The sequence below is a fragment of the Pelmatolapia mariae genome, linkage group LG7, assembly GCF_036321145.2.
Source record: "Pelmatolapia mariae isolate MD_Pm_ZW linkage group LG7, Pm_UMD_F_2, whole genome shotgun sequence".
NCBI lineage: Eukaryota > Metazoa > Chordata > Actinopteri > Cichliformes > Cichlidae > Pelmatolapia > Pelmatolapia mariae.
The window spans coordinates 60683833-60704444 of record NC_086233.1 but is presented as its reverse complement, the minus strand read 5'-3'; the positions used below and the strand labels follow the sequence as shown (position 1 = coordinate 60704444).

Below are 20612 nucleotides of genomic sequence, written 5' to 3'. Positions count from 1 at the left end.
GCACAAATGTTGGCAGGCCATGACCTCTATATCGCTTGTCATAGACGCGTGCGACTCCTCCCATACATTAGCGACACGGATTAGGGGTCCAAGGTGAAGCCAACTCAACCCATGACTCCTGTGCTGCTGTCAGAAGACATTGTATCATCTTTGGTATGGAGGCTATTTGAATTGGCAACACTTCGTACATTGTCTTCCGTCTCATCACGCAAGGAGATGATGGGGTGGGGAGCTGATTGTAGCCAGCAACATCACATATGATGTCAGGCCAAGACAAACCTAGACAAAAACTATTTTTTTGTCCTTTTAATAATTTTATCTCCATGACCTGTTGATATTTTAACATTTTCTCTGATTAAAGTGAACACGAAGAAGGCCGGCTTTTTTTTCCTACAGAAATTGCAATTTACAAATTTCCAGAAACACATACTTGCGCATAACATTGTGGCCTGGATCAGCTTAACTGTTCATGCACACTGAGACAGGAGTGATATATATCACTGTGCTCTAAAGACATCCACCACTATTTTGGCAGCCATTTTGTTTTCCTAAATACATAGTTTCTCCTTCTCAGCTGTCTGTCTGCTGGCACTGTCAGCCACTCTTGTGTGATTGGTCTGATGGTCTTGATGCTCATCACTCTGTCAGGCTAGGCTCGCCTTTCATTAGTCTGGGCCCCTCCATCCGCCACACTCACACAAATCACATTGACATCCAAACTCCTCAGATCCACAGAGCAATTTAACTGATATTCATTAGAGGGATGACAAGAGCTGATGGGAGATCTGTGGAGTGGAGGAGTGGGGGGACTCATTGTCCTCCTATCCTATCCCTGTCCTGTCCGCCTCCTTCCTTCCCCCTTCACTGCTGACTTTGTTTTAGGAGCATCGAGGCGCATCGGCGTCTGTAACTACCCAACCCTCAAGGAAAGTCAAGACAAAAGAACAATGGATAACACATCTAATCTCCTCTTTATTATTGCAGAAAAATACAACTGAGAGGAGGTTTGTGTTCTTCATTCTAAATAATTGGCTTTAGTAAAGCTGCTCCTTCTACATTGCTCTCAAGCAGCCACTATAATGCTCATTCAAGCAGAAGTCCAATCATTTAGCCTTCTCCCTCCAGCCCCTCATTAACCCCCAAAGTGTCAACCATCTCATTAATGTCCCCAACCATCCTCACCCCAAGTCCATCACTAAGCCCAAAGCGTTATCAACACATACAGTGGTGAAAAAAATTGATCACGTCTGAGAGGTAATTTTGTATCTGCGAGGACTCGGTAAGCTCTGGAAACTCACAAGATATTCAATAAGGCCGCTCAGCCTTTTTCATTTGCATTATCAATGGCTACCGGCCCGAATCCCATCTTTCAATTATCATCCTTTGTTAAGGGCTTTATTCTGCTTGTCAGATGTGAGTCATCGCTGGGTTCTCCCACAACGTTTCACCAATGTATCCTAAACGTCGGAGGGCTGGGAGCAAGTCTGAGGCGGTAATGAGTTTGTGTGAGAAGACGGGGTCAGGACACAGTGTGTGTGTGTTAATTAATCTGTTCCCGGGTGGGAGGAACTGAAGCGAGATGATGAGATTTAAGAGAGTAAATGGGTGTGCTGCACTCGAGCTGTCCTCTGCTGAGTGAACGAGCAGGGTTAGAGGCTGGGCAAATGGCCGTCGTCATAGTAACCATATAACTTCCCCAGCCCTGAGTCACTTAGTCAGTCAGTCATGACAAGCAAAGGTGGGAACATCAAACACAAAGAACACGATGTCCCCAGGCGTCTTTGAGTGAGACTAAGGTAGCTGGTCAAAAATTGAAAGAGTAAATATGACTGTTCGTGTGTGTGTGTGTGCGTGTGCGTGTGTGTGTGTGTGCGCACCTCCATGACGCCTGCTGAAAAATATTAAAAAAACAAAAAAAACAACACTCTCATTATATGGCACTGAGCCTGAATTGTGACTACTCTGATAGCATCAACACCTGCCAGTAATATTGTTAGATCCAAAAGCCTGCTTTGAGGGAATAGCACCTGTCTGTGCATTCTGCACCACTGTCAACTTGTCTCAGTGTGCGTATATAGGATCTGCTTTATTTTTTTCAAGGGACAGTCTTGGAGTCCAGGTGTGTGCCAGATCTGCTGTCTATGCCCAGGGCTCCTGATGGCATCCAAGCCCCCGTGGTAATCAGCCCACTCTGCCTGCTGTTGCAGCTCGCCTGCCTCCTCCTCCTCCTCCTCCTCCAGTGGCTCGTTTCAGAAACATCTGGTGGTTTACATGCAGCACACACCACCTGCCAGACGCCTTGCAGGCAGTGGCACCGCTTGCACCTCTACAGTCCGCTCCACAACAACGCAACAACATAGAAATCACCGGGAACACTTGACAAATTGTGGTTGTGGAGACAACTGCACTGGAAAATGTTGAGTTTTAAAGTTCTGTTTAGTGTATCTGCAGATGTAGCCTGGTGAGCAGCTGATTTGTAAAGGCTTACTCAAAGTGGGACAAAAGAGGGGAGGGCTGAGGTTCTCTTTTTTCGGCAACATTCGGCCAATACTGTGATGTTTGTCTTCATTAAATCCACCCTGATCAACAAATATAAAAGAACACAATGTATTTTTGCAGCAATTAATTTGATTTAATCATAGAAGCACAAGGCATTAACATATCTGTATTGGGGTTTTTTTTTTTTATCAAATAACATTTATAAAACTATTGTGCAAAACAGTGTCCTTTTTAATCTTCTTCAAAGGCTCTGCACCAGTGGATAGTCATAGTCCTCTTAAATTAGGAAATATAACAAGTATGCATAATTTAAACAGCAAATCATAAGCTTACACACTATATGTACATTTTTACACAGACCTGGATTTTAAGTGCCCCTTAATCAGTGATAAAGAACAAGGCAGCTTTTACAATCAGCAAAAAACAAGACTGCACAGAGAAAACTATAAAACAAGCAATGAACTTCTGCTGTTTGGCAGATTCTTTAAAGGAGCTTTCCCAGGCATTTGGCTGTTTTAATGTGTTGATGACCAGTTTGGAAGGGCATTTTAAAATCTAGACAGGATAGGACTGTACAAATGTAACAGTAAAACATGCAGTCTACCAGCAAATCGAAAGCAAACTCACAAAAATACAAAATAAATACAATAAAATTAGTACATTTCAAGTCAATAGTTGACTCTCGAGTCAAAAGATTCACCGAAATAATTGTGAAATAATCCGTCTCACAAACGTGAACACAGACTGAGGGAGCTGAATAGCTTTGACCTACAGTATATTTTAAAGTGAAATAAATGTCTTTTGAAATACAGAGAAATCAGAAATGTGTATAGGCTGAATAGATGTAAACACCTTGTGCTGAAATTTTTAACAGTAGTTCATGGCAACTTTGTGCATTACCACACTTTTCGAATATTTTGTTTTTCATTTTATCTTTTTTAACAGTCTGTCATTCTACATATGTTTTACAGTATTTCTACTGCTAAGAGGGATTTAACATTTCTCCGTCTCACACACGTATAGCAGATGGTCCTCTGGAGACTTCCCATGGCTCTTGCTGAGGTGAAGCTTGATGGCATGCTTAGTGGCAAACTTACGGACACAGAGCTGGCAGCGATAAACTCCCCCATTACTACTGCAGTCATCTTGCGACTGTGGAGGAAGAAAGGACTCCAGGGGCACTACTTTCTCAGTGAGAGTCTGAGAGTCCCTGACAGTCTGTTTGGGAGACAGTTTGGCCAGGTCCCTGATTCTGAACCCCAAGTGGGCTTCCAGGTGGCATACGTAAGCTGCTGGGGTTCGAATCTGCGAGGCACAGTCACTGCAGAAGAATATAGGTTGACCGGAATCTAGGTTCTTGAGGAACTTCGTTCTGCCCGTTCTCCGTAGCTGGTACTTCACGTTGGCCAGCCAGTGGCTGATGGTGGTCATGGAGAGACCCGTGAAACGAGATATGTGCATTCTTTCTTGTGGGCTGAGGTCATTAATGATATATTTCCCCTCTGACGTCTGCCTCAAGCTCGAGGCAAACTGGGCCTGCAGAAGAAGGAGGTGCTGTGGGTTCCAGTTGGAGTGACGACCCTTTCGTTTGTGGCCATGCAGGGAGACGTCATCATCGTCGTGGGTAGAGCCCACAACTTCAGTTTTATCCGTCACACGTGGGCGTGACGCCGACTTTGTGACATGGTGGGACTGTGTAAGGTTTCTCAGCATGTCTGAGATATCCGACAATGCATTTTCGTGTAGAGGGCTGCTGGACGTGTATGGAGAGACCACTGTTAGCTTTGCAGGAGTAACAAGAGAGATGGGAGAGACTGAGGAGGCCGTGGATGAGGGCGTTAGAGGAGCTGAGTTTACCGAGTCCCCTCGATCGCTTTTCCCTTTTGTAAGGTCCATGGGTTGGTCATCATTTGGCTGGCAAAAGCTATTGTTATTAGCTACACTTTCTTGCTTTTTGGTCTGTGATGGAGGAGCAGCCACAGCGGCCTTCTCAGCCATGCTCTGGCTGAGCCTAGAGAGGAGACTCAAGGGATCTTGGTTTGGCAAAGAGGGCTTGGCTGCTTTCCCCAAGTGAATGTTCATTACTGACTGAAGAGCACTTAGAGGGTTGACAAAGGGCTGCTCTGGAGGAGTGTGACCAGTGATAATGGCGGTGCTGCATCTCAGTGTAGAGGCAAGCGGGGATTTCACTGCTGCTTCTCTCTTGGGTTCGGTTGCTGGAGATGCTCTGTCACCATGGCTTCCCCTGTCGCTATTGGTTGGGGTAACTTCCCTCCATTCCCGAGGCGAGTCTGCCTCCCCTCCCTTGTGTGATTCTCCAGCCTCACTGCTGCAGGGGGAGAATTGGTTCTCCCTCTTTGGAGATAACTGCTTAACTCTTTGTTCTACTTTTGCTACTTTCTCAGTCACTTTTTTCACTAAGTCTTCCATTGCCTGAAAGTTGTTGCTGGGAAAAAGTGATGATTGACTAAGTGGTGGGGAAATGAGGGGCTGGTTCTTGGCAAGGGAGGACGGCGCTCCATCGCCTCCATTGAACAAGAACTTCATTTGTGAATTCTTTTCCATACTTCCTTGCTTAAGGGCACTGGGGAACTGGTAGGCAGCATGGATGCTAGGATAGCCTCCCCAGCTTGGATTGCCACTCTGTGCCTTATTGATGGCTGATGTCACAGTGTTTTCCAGTGATTTCAGAATATCCAATCCCCCTTTAGGGCTTTCCTTCAGGTCCTCTTCGGTAAGGTAGTTATATTTCGAAATGTCGTATTTTTCCTCCCTCTCAGTATCTTCCTCCTTACTAACAGTAACTGCAACTTGCTTTTCATTTCCTACTGCCTCCTGCTTAGTGCATTCCTCCTCAACCTCCTCTTTCTTGATCTCTTTGAGGGGAGGGGAGGTGGCCGGGGGAGTTGTGGTAAGTTGAGTTTGAAGAGGCGGAGGGGAGAAGGTAGAGGGTGCAAGAGGTACAGACTGGACCCTCTGTTCTGTAGGTGTGGTAACTCTCCCGGGATTGGGGGAGGTAGCCTCGGGAAGTGTTTTGATTCTCTTTCCCACAGAGCTGGTCACCCTCAGGAAGTGTCCTGTCACCATCATGTGGGTCCTCAGCTCTTGGAGTGTATTATGGGAACTCCCACACTCCATGCACTTGAGGATCTGAAATTTGTTGGATTCAAATTGCCAAGCATAGCTAGCACCATTCTGGTGTCCATAGCGGTTATTTGGGGGAGTGTATGGGCTGGAGGAAGGTTTCTGTGAGGATTCACTAAGTTCTCCTTGTGGGTGTTTAACTTTAGGGGTTCCTTCTCTAGAGCGCGGTGTAGCACTGAGGTCTAACCCCACAAGTCCCCGCTTCTTTGAAGACATGATTTTGGCTGCCACAGGGGCCATGGGCTCCTTCAAAGGCACTTTCTGGTAGTGTTTGGTCTTGATCATGTGGACACTGAGGTCCTGGAGGGATTCAAAGGAATGGCCACAATACATGCATTTCAAAACTTTCTGGGCATCCTCTTTTCCCTCCATCTCCAACAGGGACCGCTTACGTGGTTTAGACCAGCGCTTTGCGCCACTGCCTGCCTTGTCCTGGTTGTCATCACGGTAGTGGCCTGTATCATTCATGTGAACTGTCAGCTCCACCAGAGTGTCATAAGCAGCGCTACAGCCCTTACAACGGAATTTACTGGCCCCAGTAAAGATTGAGCCAAACAGCTTTGGGTTTTGCCTGTGGAGTTGGACTGTACTAAAGAGGCTGGGCTCTGACTGAGCAGGGTGACGGCTCTGTGGAGGATGCTGCTGTAGTGTCTTTGCCACTGCAGTTTGGTGCCAGTCATAGCTACCACTGCTACAGCTACTACTGCTACTGGTGCTGTTACTGCGAGCTGGTTTCTCTGCAGAAGTCGAAGACTGCGCCTGTAGAGGTGTGGAGTTAAAATTTAGTGGTGACCACAAGGGGCTGGTGAGAAAGCTGGAGTAGATAGCCTTCATTTGTTCTAACGTGTCCATGCCTATGGGAGGCGTCTTGCTGTCAGCATTTATAGATGCTGTGACAACGCTCCCCTCAACTTTTCTGGAGGGGCTCTCGAAGTCTGAAAGACGGTCACTAGTCTCACTCACATGTGACTCACTGTCCATCTCTTGTCCTGAGAGCTCTGTGGTCTCAGCTGATTCCTGGTCACATGCCTGCTCCTTGGCAGTCTCTACACTTTGCTCCACAAACTCATCTTTCATGGGAAGGTCGTCCTGAGGGGTTGAGGGCAGGTCGTCCGCTTCTGCTTCCTCATCCTCCACGTGGTGCTCTGTCAGCTCATCGGGAGAATAAGCTGCAAGGAGAACCAAGACAAAGAGAGAAGGAAAGAGATGAGTTAAATTGCAGGGAGTGAACACGCTATGTTAGAATAACTGGAGAAAAAGTTTCCCTGCTATGTGTGCCCGAGGACTCCCAGGGATAAATGAGCCATCTGTGTGGGAGCCTTTAAAGCTGAGCTGAGAAATTACAGTCATCCCATTTCACCTCATCAACCGTTGAGGTGTTATTTTCCTCTAGGCGAGCCTGTATTTATATACTACCCCAGCCACACGGAACTTATGCCTCCCCTCTTTTCACTCCTTCTATTGGAGGAAAACAAAAAAGAAATATCTTGGCAAAAACATAATGCACCATTTTATTTATCTCAGGGCGCAACAGCTTGAAATGAAAACTAAATCTGAAATTAATGAAGCCCAATCTCACTGTGGCATTCTCCTCTGGGGTAATAAATGAGTTGGATCAACCTCCATCTGTCAGTTAATATGTCTGACGCCTCTTCATCTGCCTCTTCTCTGATTACACACACATACATACTGACACACACGCACACAGGCAAAGAGCATGTCTTCAAGAATTTCAAGAAAGGGATGTCAAAATTTTGTTGATGAAATGCAGATATGTTGAATAGACACCACACAGTTTCATCTGCACTAAAGTAAGTTCACTAGTTTTTTTGATACGACAGATAATCAGTACTCCTTGTTCAAACTATACACCTAAAGACCCAAAGAGTGTTAAATATCACATATAAGACATTTTTAAACAGACAAAGAATTCTATAATTAAAATCAAAGGAAGCGAGGATAAAGAGAACGAGGCGAGACTGAGGACGGCTGACACGATGGCGATGCATAAGTGACCTGTCACTTTGCATGGTAGCGTCTACAGCTCACACAGAGACCAATGAGTCTATGTGCGTTGGTGTGTGTGCATATGTACCACTGCATCCCCCATCCCTCCACACACACAACCACTATGTCTTTCGTGATGATGAGTCTACCCACCTAGCACCAACTCGCCCAGCACACGCCCCCTTTTCCGCAGTGTCACCGAGCCCCTGCTCCCTCGCTTCCTGACCACCTCACTCACAAAACCACTCAACTTAAGGAAAAACAAATACTCTCAGAAAATAGTGGATGGCCTGTGGACAGGTCTGAGGCCATTTGGACAATATTGTAAACCAAGACAAATACTACGGCAAGAACCTTTAGGTATAGACTAAACGGTTTGAGCACTCACGCACAGTCGAGTCTATGTGTGTGGACACAAACAGATACACACACACACACACACACACACACACACACACATACACACACACACACACACACACACACACGCACACACACACACACACACATGTGCTGTGACTAAATCCTTCATTCCCCCCACCTCCCCATGCACTCACATCCAGTCTAAACAAAAATGTCATAGCTGAAATAACTCTCATTTCCAGTGCTAACAGCCAATCTCTAGGCAGCCATGCGGCTGGCGCTGGTCTGATTTGGGCCCTGGGGGCACAGTCAGCAGGCAGCCCAACTGAGAGGCCAGCCTAATGGAGACCTGGCAGGTGCGGCCCACTCTTCGTCCTCCCGGAGATTTGGTTTGTCACTGGGTATCCATTACCTGCCATTCTCCGCTGATAGGCCCCGACAGCCCTGATCAAAAGATGTCGTTGGGCCCCAGTCCGCTTGGCAGTCAGTGGCATGTCGTTTGTAAAAAGGGCCAAGCAGGGTGTAAATAAAATGACATGATCACTTCCCCGGCCCCTCATGTTCTGGACACAATTATGATAATGTGGACGTTGAAGGGGAGGGAGGGGTCTGGGAGGCTGGTGAAGTGGGTGAGGAGGTAAATTGCTCACCCTCAGGAAAACATGCAAGAGAGATATCTCTGTACAACCAGTGCTGAAGTGACTTCCACATCCTTCTTTTCTTTTGCTTTTGGAAGGTCATGTCTGATTCTAATTTAAACGACTAAAACCAGCCAGAATGAGGTAGTTACCACATTTGTGTATCGACTAGCTACATCTCTTGACTGAATCGTCATGTTGCCTTTCTCATCCTTCAACACAAAAGCATTCCAAGCATTTCTTCGCATTGTCTGGATATTTCAACAAACTGTTGCTTGAATAAATTCTATATCTACATCACGCCATTGCATTTGTAAGCCTTGCCAGGTCCCTGTCTATTTCTTAACCCGGTAGTAAATGTTTTACATTTTGTACTAACAGAGCTCCAGTCCTATGGTTTATTGTTCATTTGTCATTAAGCCTAGAAAGCACTGAAAGGGGGAGTGAAGTCCAAAAGGACCGGCTATAAAAACCTATAGAGTCAAACCATGCTCCCAGGCAATTTAAAATGCAAAACAAAAACCATTATGTCTGAGCACTATCTGTTAATTTAATCCCCAATGACTGATAATCCATCACACAGGGCGACAACCACATCCAATTATTCTCCCTGCCTTGACTGACAACAGAGGTGATTTATCAAGCTAATAAAAGGTGATGGGAGTATAGAGGCTCCCTTAGAATAAATTATGAATATTATGAATACAACAATACTCCTGGATGCAGTCTTAACTAATATCTGAGCATATGGTGTAAGGCCAATGTATGAATTTTCCTAGTGTGTGCGTTGGTGTGAGAAGCAGAGAAAAAAAAAAGGAGATTGCGTGTGTGTTCATGTAATGATAAACTGAGCTGAAGCCATGTGGGGGAAAGACAAGAATCATTAGGTTCTATGAATGATTCCTTTAGGGAGGGGAAATGGGGTGGAGGGGTTAAGAGGGGTAGGAGGTGCACATTCACACACTCAACATCTCAGTCACAGCTCACACAGAAATAGCAATAACGACTTCACACAAACACACAAACTGCAGAAAATCTAACTCTCGCAAGCCGAAACACACGTTTCACCTAATGTAAAAATACACAACCTCAAATACGCTCTCGCATAATTACAAACACAACTACTCAGTCGGTTATGACACCCCCCACCCCCCCTCAACAAACACAAACACACACTTGTACACGCATGTAGATGCAAGCGATGAGGAAAGACAGTGACATCTTGGCATGCAGGAGGCATTCCTGTGGAGTATCATTTTCATAAACATAAGGGCCGCAGACGAGGAGGGAGAGATCATCTGATAGAAATACTGCAGTGCTGCTCTGACGATCAGGAACAACAGAGAGGGCAGGGACAGGGGGGTGATTAAGCAGGAAGGTGCTGTGGCTGCCTCTAAAGCTGAGGCTTTAAGTGTCTCTTTCTGTCTGTCTCTTTCCTTCTGTCCTTTGGGTTTTTTCTCCTCAAGTGCAGTTGAAAACATTGTTTTTGATGCTACGCTTTAAACAGTTTTTGTATGCATAAGGAAAAAACGGCGTGTGTTCCTGAAAAAACAAATGCTGTAATTTTACATTTGCAAAAGGAAGAAACACTCAGTAGCCTGCACAATTACGTATTTATTAGCAAACGTAAATTTGCGGAATGCACAAATAGGTTTTCATCGAGCTACAAATTCATCTAGACCCCTTTCTTAAGTTACCCCCTTGATGACCAAAGGGAGTGTCTGTGATCTGGTTTTCACAGCTGGGGAAACAGTCTGGGAGCCGGATCACACCCAACACAAGCAGGGTAAACAGGATGTGTCATTAAAATCTCTACCTGTGTCTGACCCTTATACTCAAATGACTGCCTCGTCAAGAACACAACCTTGCTAGAGGCATCGTAGGAGAGTCCTTTACGCGGTCATCATGAGCACAATATTTTATTTGTCGGGTTTTTCCGCACTAAAACAGGACACCGCCTGTATAACAGATGGCTGTAAACTGCAGAACAAAAGCACCGCATCTTCATTTCTTTTCCTAAAATTATTGTGCAAAACTACTGCTATTAGTAACAATCTGTAAAATGTTTTTAGTTACGCCACAAACTAATGTATTGCAGAGTGTAAATCCAGCGTGTACATTATATAGAATTACTTAGACAGAAAAGAGAAGTAAGACATATAATCTTTACATTCTTGGGAAAATAAAATGGAAATTAATACTGCCGAAGGAGCATTGTCTATGTGGGTTTTATGGTTAGATCACCTTCAGTGCACAAAGACACAACCGGGATCCAGGGAGGGAGCAGGAAGTTGTCCACATGAGTGGTCTCTAATAGTTTACTGTAAAAGAAAAGTTCTGCAGTGGTAATCAAAAGGCTACAACAAAAGGCTAAAAGTAGCTTCCAACACAAGAAAGTGAAGCTCTGCAAGGAGAGGGTTAATCTGTATGAAAACACGGCGTGTGTGTCTCGACATGTGTACAATATTTTAGCTGGAACTTGACATCCTTAAACCAACACGAGCCCTCAGCGGGGGGCTCTTACCAACAGGAAAAACCTCCAGCACATTAAAGAACAGGAAGTAACCTTCAAAAAACCCCTACAAACCACTGCTTCTTACTCAAGTTTTGCAGCGATCTAAACCTCTTTAATAGATTAGAATAATTTAGTCTAAAACAGCCCCATTCTGTCAAAATAGCAGCAGATCAGGAACATACCTAAAATGCCTTTCTCTTGTACACATTTGTCAAAGTAACACACTCAATCAAACTTAGTTCTCTTACTCGTTTCCCTTTGATCCTCACAAGCTGGCTGAAAGTCCCATGAGAAAAAAATGAAACAGGTGATGTGTGATTATTTTAAAAATTAACAAGCTCTGACATAAGTCGCTTTTTCAGATATGACCGCAGAAGACTGTCTTGTGCTGCTCTCTTTTTGTAGGTTTTTAATACATTGCTTTGCTGCCTCATTGTGCTTATACAAGCTATCATGTTACAGGCAATCGTGGATGTCTTTGTCATTTTTTATTTGTGTGTGTTCTCTACCCCCTGATGGCATTGTGAATACATTGTGTCCGCCGATTGTAGTGGAGGATGTGTGATATGGGAGATGGGAAAAACAGAGAGATCATTCTGGCCCCAGGCAAAGCTTAGGGCTGAACCTTGTCAATGCACATGGTAAGAGGAGGGAGAGAGAAAGTGAATAGAGTCAACCCTCAGCTGCTTGTTGTGTTATAACTGGACTTCAAAGCTGCCAGCTGCAAATACAGACCTACAAGACCCGAAACTTCATCTAGTTTATCTAGAATGAGACAAACCACAAGCACACAAAGTCCTCCTGTTTCTTACTATAATCTCCATCTAATATTGAACACTATAAGTTAACCGAAGCCATAAAGTCCTATTTCAGAGCAATAGGTGATAAAATTTTAAAGAAGAAAAAAAAATACACACAAACTACTTCCACAGGCACGGAAATAAAAGGCAGTAATAAGGACTGAGGCTCCAGAGGAAGGTGATGTTCCAGTCTGATGTGCACATCAAGCCTGTCTCGTCTGATGATACGTAGTCAGTCAAACTTCCTTCAACTATTCCACATCTTCCCTCATTCTTTCCATCATTTTTTATATACGCCTTACTTGAGCAGCTCTCAAGCAAAGTTTCGTGAAGCAGAACTGCTGCTCATTCCTACATTCCTTGAACTGTTTAGGCCTCATATAACAATGTTGTTAAAAAGTCACTGGGCTGTGTGAATGGGGCAAAACAGAAAGACAGCAGGCTGAAAGCCGGACTAAAGCTAAACTAAGGATATCAAGCCAGCTTCAAATACTGGGACTATTTTAGTTTAGACTTTCTGACATTCTAGTTTGCGCAATCTGAAATACTTTCTAGTGGGGGCATGCATATGTGCACCTGAACCTGTAGCAAACATAAACACAATTATCTGTAAATGTAATTCCATGCACCAGGACTCGTGCTTATAATTCATTCATGCCGTTGCATTGCAAGACAGCATGCAGTAAAACCGCATTAGTACAGTAGATCAAAGCCGTAACAGTTTGCAATGGCTAGCTTAGTTAATCATTTTGATGTTCATATTTATTTTCAGCTTCTAGTGTTTTCATAACTGGATTAAACTGGACTGGTCCAATCTGCCCTCATTTTCTGTGCTACGTGAAGTAAGTTGTCACTCTCAAAGTGATATCATGGCGGTGCCACAGCAAGGGAGACAAGTATGTAGGGGTTTTTTTCTCATTACAAGTAGCTTGAGTAAAATATTTACACGACTGGACAGAAAAAAATTGACTGACTGAGATCCAGTTATTTTAGTCAAAATGAAGGCCCAAAGAGTGCGAGCCTAAACCAAAGGACAGCCTCTGGGGTTGCCTTTTTTTTGTTTTTGATGTTAAAAGTCGAAACTTTGGGTCAGAGCACAAGGTGAAGGGTATAAAATCAGGACTGGGGAGTGGGATGACCGAACCCCTCTCAAAACACACAGCTGCTGCCGTGATCGCCTAGCAACGAGGAGGTGATGGACGCAGCCTGAAGATGGATGGCCACCATAAATCACAGGAGTGTGTAGGAGGAGGAGGTAGGACACAGAGAGAAGGCAACATGAAGAGGACAAAAACAAAAATGTGTTTTCCAGTTTTCTGCCGCAGCAGCACCAGCAGAGCTGGCTCCACTTTTCACGATTGTTGGGGAATGATGTGGGTCTGGGGACTCTTCTGGGCAAAACTAAATGGAAATTTCTGGGTAATCATTACACTGGGTTATAAAGGATCCAATGGATTGCTGTATAAGGCATAATTGCAATAAACTCTATAGTGGCTTCTACCTGCCCTTTTACGTCTGGAGAGTTTTTGCGATTCAACTAACTTTTTTAAAGATGATAAAAATGACAGACTATACCTTTCATAAAGCAACCCTTCAGGCAAGGCAATCTGGGTAGTGTAGTTGCGGGATAAACATCCCTGGGCTATCTGATTATGGCTTACTGCAGCGGCACTGGTGTCTAGTAACACTCAGAGAGAGCGCTCAGCCATCCATCACGCAGTGAGTGTCTGTCTAAGGCTTTCCACCCTGCTTCTTCTCGTCCTGGCTCTCCAGTTACAGCCATACACGGCCGGCCTAAATAATATTCTTCATGATAAATGGCACTATAAGCCTGGTATCCATCATTAATCTGATTTTTAAAGAAGCATCCATCTTGGAGAGAGCCTGTTAGGGCCACGGGAGAGCAGAGCAGCTCGGGTTCATTTAAAGGCCAGGCTGCTGCATGAGTGATACCTGTCAGCCCTGTTCATCAGGGAGCAGCACACACACTCACGCAGCATTAAACACTGGCGCCATATGGCCACATCTGCGCACAGACACACACACCTCTACAATGCCTCCAAGCGTCCTCGTTGTGCATATATTATGAGTAAACAACGCTAACACACTTGTCGGACTTGTATACTCACAAAGCATATTTCTCCCCTTCATTCAGACATCCAGAGATGTGTCATGGAAGAACATTCTGTCACTCATCAAAACACAACTCGGTGTAACTCAATCCTCTCTGTCATCTCGAAAAAATCTCCCCTCCCAAACGCTTCTCCTTAAGGGTTTCAGGAAATCTCACTCGCCCCTGGAAAAACTCTCCCAAACTCATACACAAACAACTGCTTTTTGTGTGAAACTCTGCTGACTTTACACCTCATACTACCTCTCTTTGTTTCTCTCAGTGCAATCTCTGTCTTGTTTTCCCCTCTTTCACTCTCTCTTTCTCTCTGCCCCCTATCCACCTCCCTTCTCTGTGTGTCTGGTAAAGCCCGTTTGATAAATGACACACGTCAGCGTGTCAGAAGCGAAGGGTGGGTCAGTGATAAATGACTCTGTTGAAAAGGAAATCGGCTCTCTGGCATGGCTTGGCTATTCTCCTCCTGGATTGGGTTTCAGGACCCCTGAAGACCGGAGCAGCTCAGTTTCCCTGAAAACAGCACACATCCCACCAGGCTCTAACGCTCTCTAACGCTCTCTACCTCTGGGAGGGGTGGGAGGGTGGTGGGGTTGGAAGGATCCAGCCTGTCCCAATTGTCGCCACAGTGCAGCTGCATCTATCACAACAGCAGTGGGACTATTTTTACAAAGCCTCCGACTCGGTGCCCAGACAGCAGTCTCAGCTGAAAACCTCGGCTGAAAGCACACTGAAAGCTGAAAGGGAAGAGTGTATGGCTAACGGTTTTCTATTTGTGACACTACTACAGCACTTACACTCTTCTTTTGCTCTCAGAGCCCAACCCAATGGGTTGACGTCTGCCAAGTGCGTGTTAAAAAGGAGAGAAGGCCCATTTCAGCGCCCTCGCGCTTCTCCTCGTCATCCCGCCCCCCCACCCCTCCACCACCCACCCCCATCACCACCACCACCACCAGCTCCTCCTCCCCTTCCTCCCCCTTCTGCCCTGGTTCTCTCTTCTCTTACACTATCTCTTTCAGTCACTTGCTGGCAGGGTGGCACTGTTATCATTACACAGGCAGGATTTATGGAGTCAAGGCCTATGGCAAAAACAAAAAGGCATCTGTCAATACCTGTGGGAAACATTCTGTCAGCCTTCCTCCTCCTCCTTTCACTGGTGCTCACAGCCTCATTAGGTATGCACTTATCAGACACATAGATCACAGACGTGACTCAACCTCACCGGAATCCAGCCACAGGACTTTCATTAGCAACGGGCCCAGCAAGGCCAAAACACTTGCCTTGCTCACACCTGCAAACAACAGCAGCTGAGGAGACGTATTGTTGTTAAACCTCGCTAGCGCTGTCACTGCGTTTGTCGGTTGGACAATTAAGTCCAAACTTGCGGTCCCCTGCTGCTTCCAAAAGGGCGTGCTTTTCACACATAAACAACAGGAAGGCAGACAGATATAACAGCGTACTTAATTTCACTTGGTGCTTTTACAACCCATTCAGAACATATGGGCGTGCATCTGCAATGTGTGCTGTAAACGATTGTATCTTTACTGGTGTCAACACTCTGTGTTTGTTGTTTCTTAGCTGGCACACACACAAATGATTTGCTAAGAAAGAGGTGGGAAGAGAAGAAAAAGTGGAGACTTCTTAGGCCTGAAGGGTTCAGAGAATTACAACCTGACCGCAGCAGGTGGTTTGTAATTACCATTCCCGTCATTAGTATCAGTAAGTCAAACCACATACACATTCAAACCCAACAAATTCAAAGGTAGATGCCCACTTATTTAAGTGTATACTCACTCACCCGCTCGTAGACAAACATAAGTGATGGCTGCCAGTTTGGCAGCTGTAATCCTGACCCTGCAGAAAGAAGAAACTGTTGCTGTGGAGTCCTGTCCAAATCAGACCGACTTCCCCACCCTTCTCCATCTACATCACACCCTCTCTCAGACTAACTCTTACACAAACGAGCAAAGCACAGCGTTTTGAGAATGAAAAGGGCAGGATGGATTTCGCTGTGGTGGTGTGACAATGCACTGACACGAGCTGCAAACAGCTGCGTCTTTGCCCTCGTGTTGTAAAGCCTATGTCGACTTCCTGTTAAGTCGACGGAGTATTTCAACTTTCTAAAGCCATTTCAACAGCTTCGGGACCCCGAGCTGGTGGCAAATTCACGAAGGGCTCTACATTTCCACAGCCGGGAAAGTCTCGCTCTCTCATGTTTGCTCGCCTGTTTATGTGGCCAGCTGCCCTTGGCTGTTAAGAGCACTCAGACCTGACCCAGGTACGCAGGCCCATTTGTCACCTGCAGCAGAAAATTGAGTTACAGCACAACCAAAGGCGAGCGGCTCTGTGTAATATCAAGTTGATTACATCAAAGTGGTGGCAAACCTCATTGGGCTGGGCACCCCGAGCTTGTCATCTCCAATCACAGGGCCTGTCAGGACTCCATCAGCCTCACGGCTAATTGGACCAACGCTAATGAAGCAGGCAAAACAAGTTTTCTACTGTGGAGAGAGAAACCCTCTCAGACAGGAAAGAAAGAGAGGGAGAAGCCGAGAGTGTGTGTGAGAGACAATGAGAGAGAGCAAAGCAGGGTGGTGTGTGCGTGTATATGTGTGTGTGAGGTGGAGTGGGGGGGGGTAGATTTTTCATGCAAGTCTCAAGGTTGCAGTGGGCTGACTCTCCCCCTAAGTCCCTAATCAAGGCCCATCATCTGTCATCCTTTTCTTTGCTCTCTCTATCACCATGCTCTGTGCTGCAATCAATTCATCATCACCCTTTGTGTGCCACTGAACAGTTGACAACTTTATAACTTGCAGCTGCACGGGTTGACTGACAGGGGTGGAAGGGGAGCATGAAAAAATGAAGAAATGAATAGATGAATGAATGAACAAAGAAGCCTGGTTTCAGGGAGAAAAAGTTGTTTTCTAAAAACACAAAACGATCTATATTACAGCCTTTTATTCCCTTTCGTCAACAGAGAAACAGCAGTGTAGCAGGGAAGAGAGAGGAGAGGAGAGGAGGAGATGAAAAAAGAAAAACATCCTTCTCACTGATCTGAAATCAGAAAGCTTTCAGTCATTCTTTATGTGCTCCCCGCGGCCACTCTGAGCCAGTGAGCATGTACATTAGGCTGGGGCATTTTGATGAAATAAAAGCCCAGGCCAGCTTATGGCTAAACAGAATGGGAGCACTCACTCAGCTTGTCTCTGATTGACCATTAAAGCCATTGATGAATGGGCCTGTCAGGGGAGAGACAATTAAATCAAACATGAAACAAAGCCGTTGTGACGGCCCGGTCTGACAGAGCAAACCCATTCCTCCCCTCCATTACATAGCACACGGCTCCTTTTACAACCCCTAACCCACTCCTCCCGCCTCCTTCACCCACTGTATGTGTGTAACTGTGTCTGCCTATGTGTGTTCAAAGTGAAGAAGTGAGCATGTGCACATGGAAGTGTGATGTTCTCTGCTGGAAGTATGTGTCTGCTTGTGTGTGTGATGTCTCACTGTGAAACCACTTTGTCCCCCCCTTCCTTCACTTTTTCGTGAGTCACTTGACCATCACGGTAATAGAAACTGTGTGTGTGTGTGTGTGTGTGTGTGAGAGAGAGAGAGAGAGAGAGAGAGTGAGAGCCAGTGTAAAAAAGTACACAGGGCCTTTGAAAGTGGTTTAAACGTGACGTCAGGGGCCTGCAGCACATGGTGGGAAGTGATTTTCTGATGCAAATCGGGAAGGATCAGATCAAAGCCGCATGACAGCCAATCAATCAACCGTCAAATCAGACATGGCAACTGTCGATTATGGCTCCTTCCAGCCCACGAAACCCCATTGTCTGCTCTCAAATTGTTTATCTTATCCCAAGAAAAGAAATACCTCAGAGGTAGAGTGTTTTTTTTCGCTTGTGCAAATAAGTTATGCGCTGTGATCAAATGCGCACAAAGCCCTTATGCTCTTATGGCACGCCTCGGGCACTCGTTAAGAAAACGCCGCTTATTTCCAGACGTTTTACGCTTAAAGATCCAGTTTAAATTACACCTCGAATCGGTAAACTATCATGGATTCAAGTTTGGAAAAATAGGAAGCGAAAGTTTACAGTAGCCGACTCATCTGACCGGGGCACACCAGCCACTCTAAGCGAGAGCGAAAACGCAGAATGTTGTATATAAACTATACGTCAGCTTTATATTGGTAATAGTTTCTATGAGGTCTCACAAGAGTAGCCAAGAGTGACAAAGCGCATCGCTGGAGAGAGGGGAAAAAACCCCGAAGTGAAAACGGAAATGCGGTGACTGGAAAGTGAGCTTTACAAAACAAATGAACCGCAGCTTTGCCACCGTGAGCCTTATTTTACGCACATAGTATTTGGATCCACATACCTGCTGCGCGCTTCGGCGCTTCTTGTTTCCTCCGTGGCATTGTTTTTTAATCTGCGGGGATTTCCGTGAGAAGTCTTCTTTTTATTTCATATAGCTGCCCCCTCGCCGTATCCGGGAAGATCCACCTCTACTCAAAAAAGATTCACGCCTTCGTGTAGTAGACTGCACAACATCGGGGAGTCCGATGAAAAGAAAAACTAAAAACCATCGTCACTGGAATAAGGGCATGCACTGAGAAGTCAGCGGGAAAATACATAAACAAGGTGAGGGAGCATATTTTTGTTTTGGTGTGATCGCGTTAAGAATGTCAGCGGTGATAGCCAGCGTCCACCTCGGCTGCCTGGTCTGGCAACAGGCAAAGTTGAGGGATAAGAGAGATGATCGCGTCACTCACAGCAGGAGAATGGGCAAACCCACCGCTCCGTTAACTCTTTACTTCTCAGAGAGGGGCGGACACCACACACGAGTGTCCTCCTACCTCTGGTTTTCAGGCAAGTCAGAGGTTATTACACGCAGGCGGCTGATTATTACAAGCCACAAAACCACAGCTATCATAATGATTCCAGTAATACCACTGGCACGTCAGTCTAACGAATAATCATAGAATGTAACGTTTATCACACGTTGTGACTTTGCTTTATTTATTAAAAGAACTAATTTTCCCCGTTTACTTACGTAACTATAATTTTCTTGCCACAATGATGCAGTGTATCTGTTACATTGTAATTCATTAATCTATATGACATTTTAACTTTTGTTTTTTATTCACCAGTGTGTGTGTGTGTGTGTGTGTGTGTGTGTGTGTGTGTGTGTAAATAATCTCCCACAATTCAATCTTGTACTTTTTCATACTTATGGATCACAGCTGGACAAATCCAAAATTACTAGTATATAAAAGTTTTGATTCCATGGTTTATATTCATTGTGGTTAAACCTTTTTATTTTGGCACGCCACAGAATAAATAAAAAAAAACTTACAGTGTATAAAATATGGGTGGGGACAAATTAATAACGCAGTACAATAAGTACAATTGTATGTACAGTGTCAACGAAGACAATATGTACAGTATGTATATGCAATGTATGTATGTAATATGTTAAAGACATACAGTCAATTATATATATAGCAGGAGATGCAAATAGAGAGGACAATGGCTCTCGGAGGCCTTTATACTGCATATTGTAAGTCATTTTCATTGCAAGCTCACATAGTCAAAATATTTTATAACTGATGAACAAAATTTGTAAAACAACCCCGCTCCACACCGCCTGAAAATGCAAACATGCCCAATGCCTCAGCCACGATATTTTGATGTGAACAGTTAAAAATGTTAGCTTTCATCACAGTAAAAAAAGTATTACTTCTCCCATATATCTGCATTAGGTAGAGATCAAAGCCAGTTCAAGGGAACAGCGTCATGTCTTAAGAGCCAAGGTAATGAGTTCTTTTTTTACACCACTTGTGTCTTTCTTTTTTTCTCGAGCCAGCAGCATCTCTGCAGAGTGGGACGGTCCCAGGTCTCCCTCTGTGTCTCTGATGTGCGTTGACCCCTGCCAGCAAAAATGGCACATACAAATACCAAAACATACTGCATGCCGTGTGCTCAAAGCCACACACGCATTTTGCAGACACACAAATGCTAGCGAGTGTGCTCCCTCTTTGCCTTTCTGTCTCTCGCTCTGTCTGTCTGTCTCTCTCTCTCTCACACACACACACACACACACACACACACACACACACACACACACACACACACGTAAGCATCCTCATTCAGAGAACAAGAATTAAAGCCCTCTCTGATGAGGACTGGCCTCTGTATCTGCATCTCTAAGAGCACATAGGCTGGGTCCCTGTCACTTTAACAACATGAAATTACAACCCAAATGGGATGTCAAGGGTTAGCAGTGTCTGCTAGAGAACTATGCGAATATATTCCCTCCTATGGACTTGGCCCCACTGTGACCTCCCCCAGGAACAAGAAGTAACCTGGTGATTGGCGTTTTTACAGCCAAATTAAACTGTCTTGGAGCCTGCTGAAGGCAGGAGGAGAAAGCAGTCACTCCAAAATTAGTGAGCCATCATCATGACAGAAAGTAGCGGGGACATGGTGTCATCCAGCTACTGTATCGATTAACCCATAAAT

The 20612-nt window shown here is 45.1% G+C and overlaps 1 protein-coding gene across 1 annotated transcript; it reads right to left on the bottom strand.

Moving 5' to 3' along the window:
- Nucleotides 1-2622: 2622 nt before the first annotated feature.
- tshz3a (teashirt zinc finger homeobox 3a) lies at nt 2623-18803 on the bottom strand. Its single transcript, XM_063480070.1, has 2 exons — nt 18469-18803; nt 2623-6812 (listed from the first exon to the last, which is right to left on the bottom strand). The coding sequence occupies exons 1-2, from the start codon at nt 18506-18508 to the stop codon at nt 3493-3495; spliced, it is 3360 nt and encodes a 1119-aa protein (XP_063336140.1). The 5' UTR covers nt 18509-18803; the 3' UTR covers nt 2623-3492.
- Between the last annotated feature and the right edge of the window lie 1809 nt (nt 18804-20612).

Coding starts and splice junctions, on each gene's coding strand:
- tshz3a (XM_063480070.1), bottom strand. CDS start 18,508: ATGCCACGGAGGAAACAAGAAGCGCCGAAGCGCGCAGCAG. Junction 6,813..18,468: donor AGCGCCGAAGCGCGCAGCAG/GTATGTGGATCC, acceptor TTCTCCTTGCAG/CTTATTCTCCCGATGAGCTG.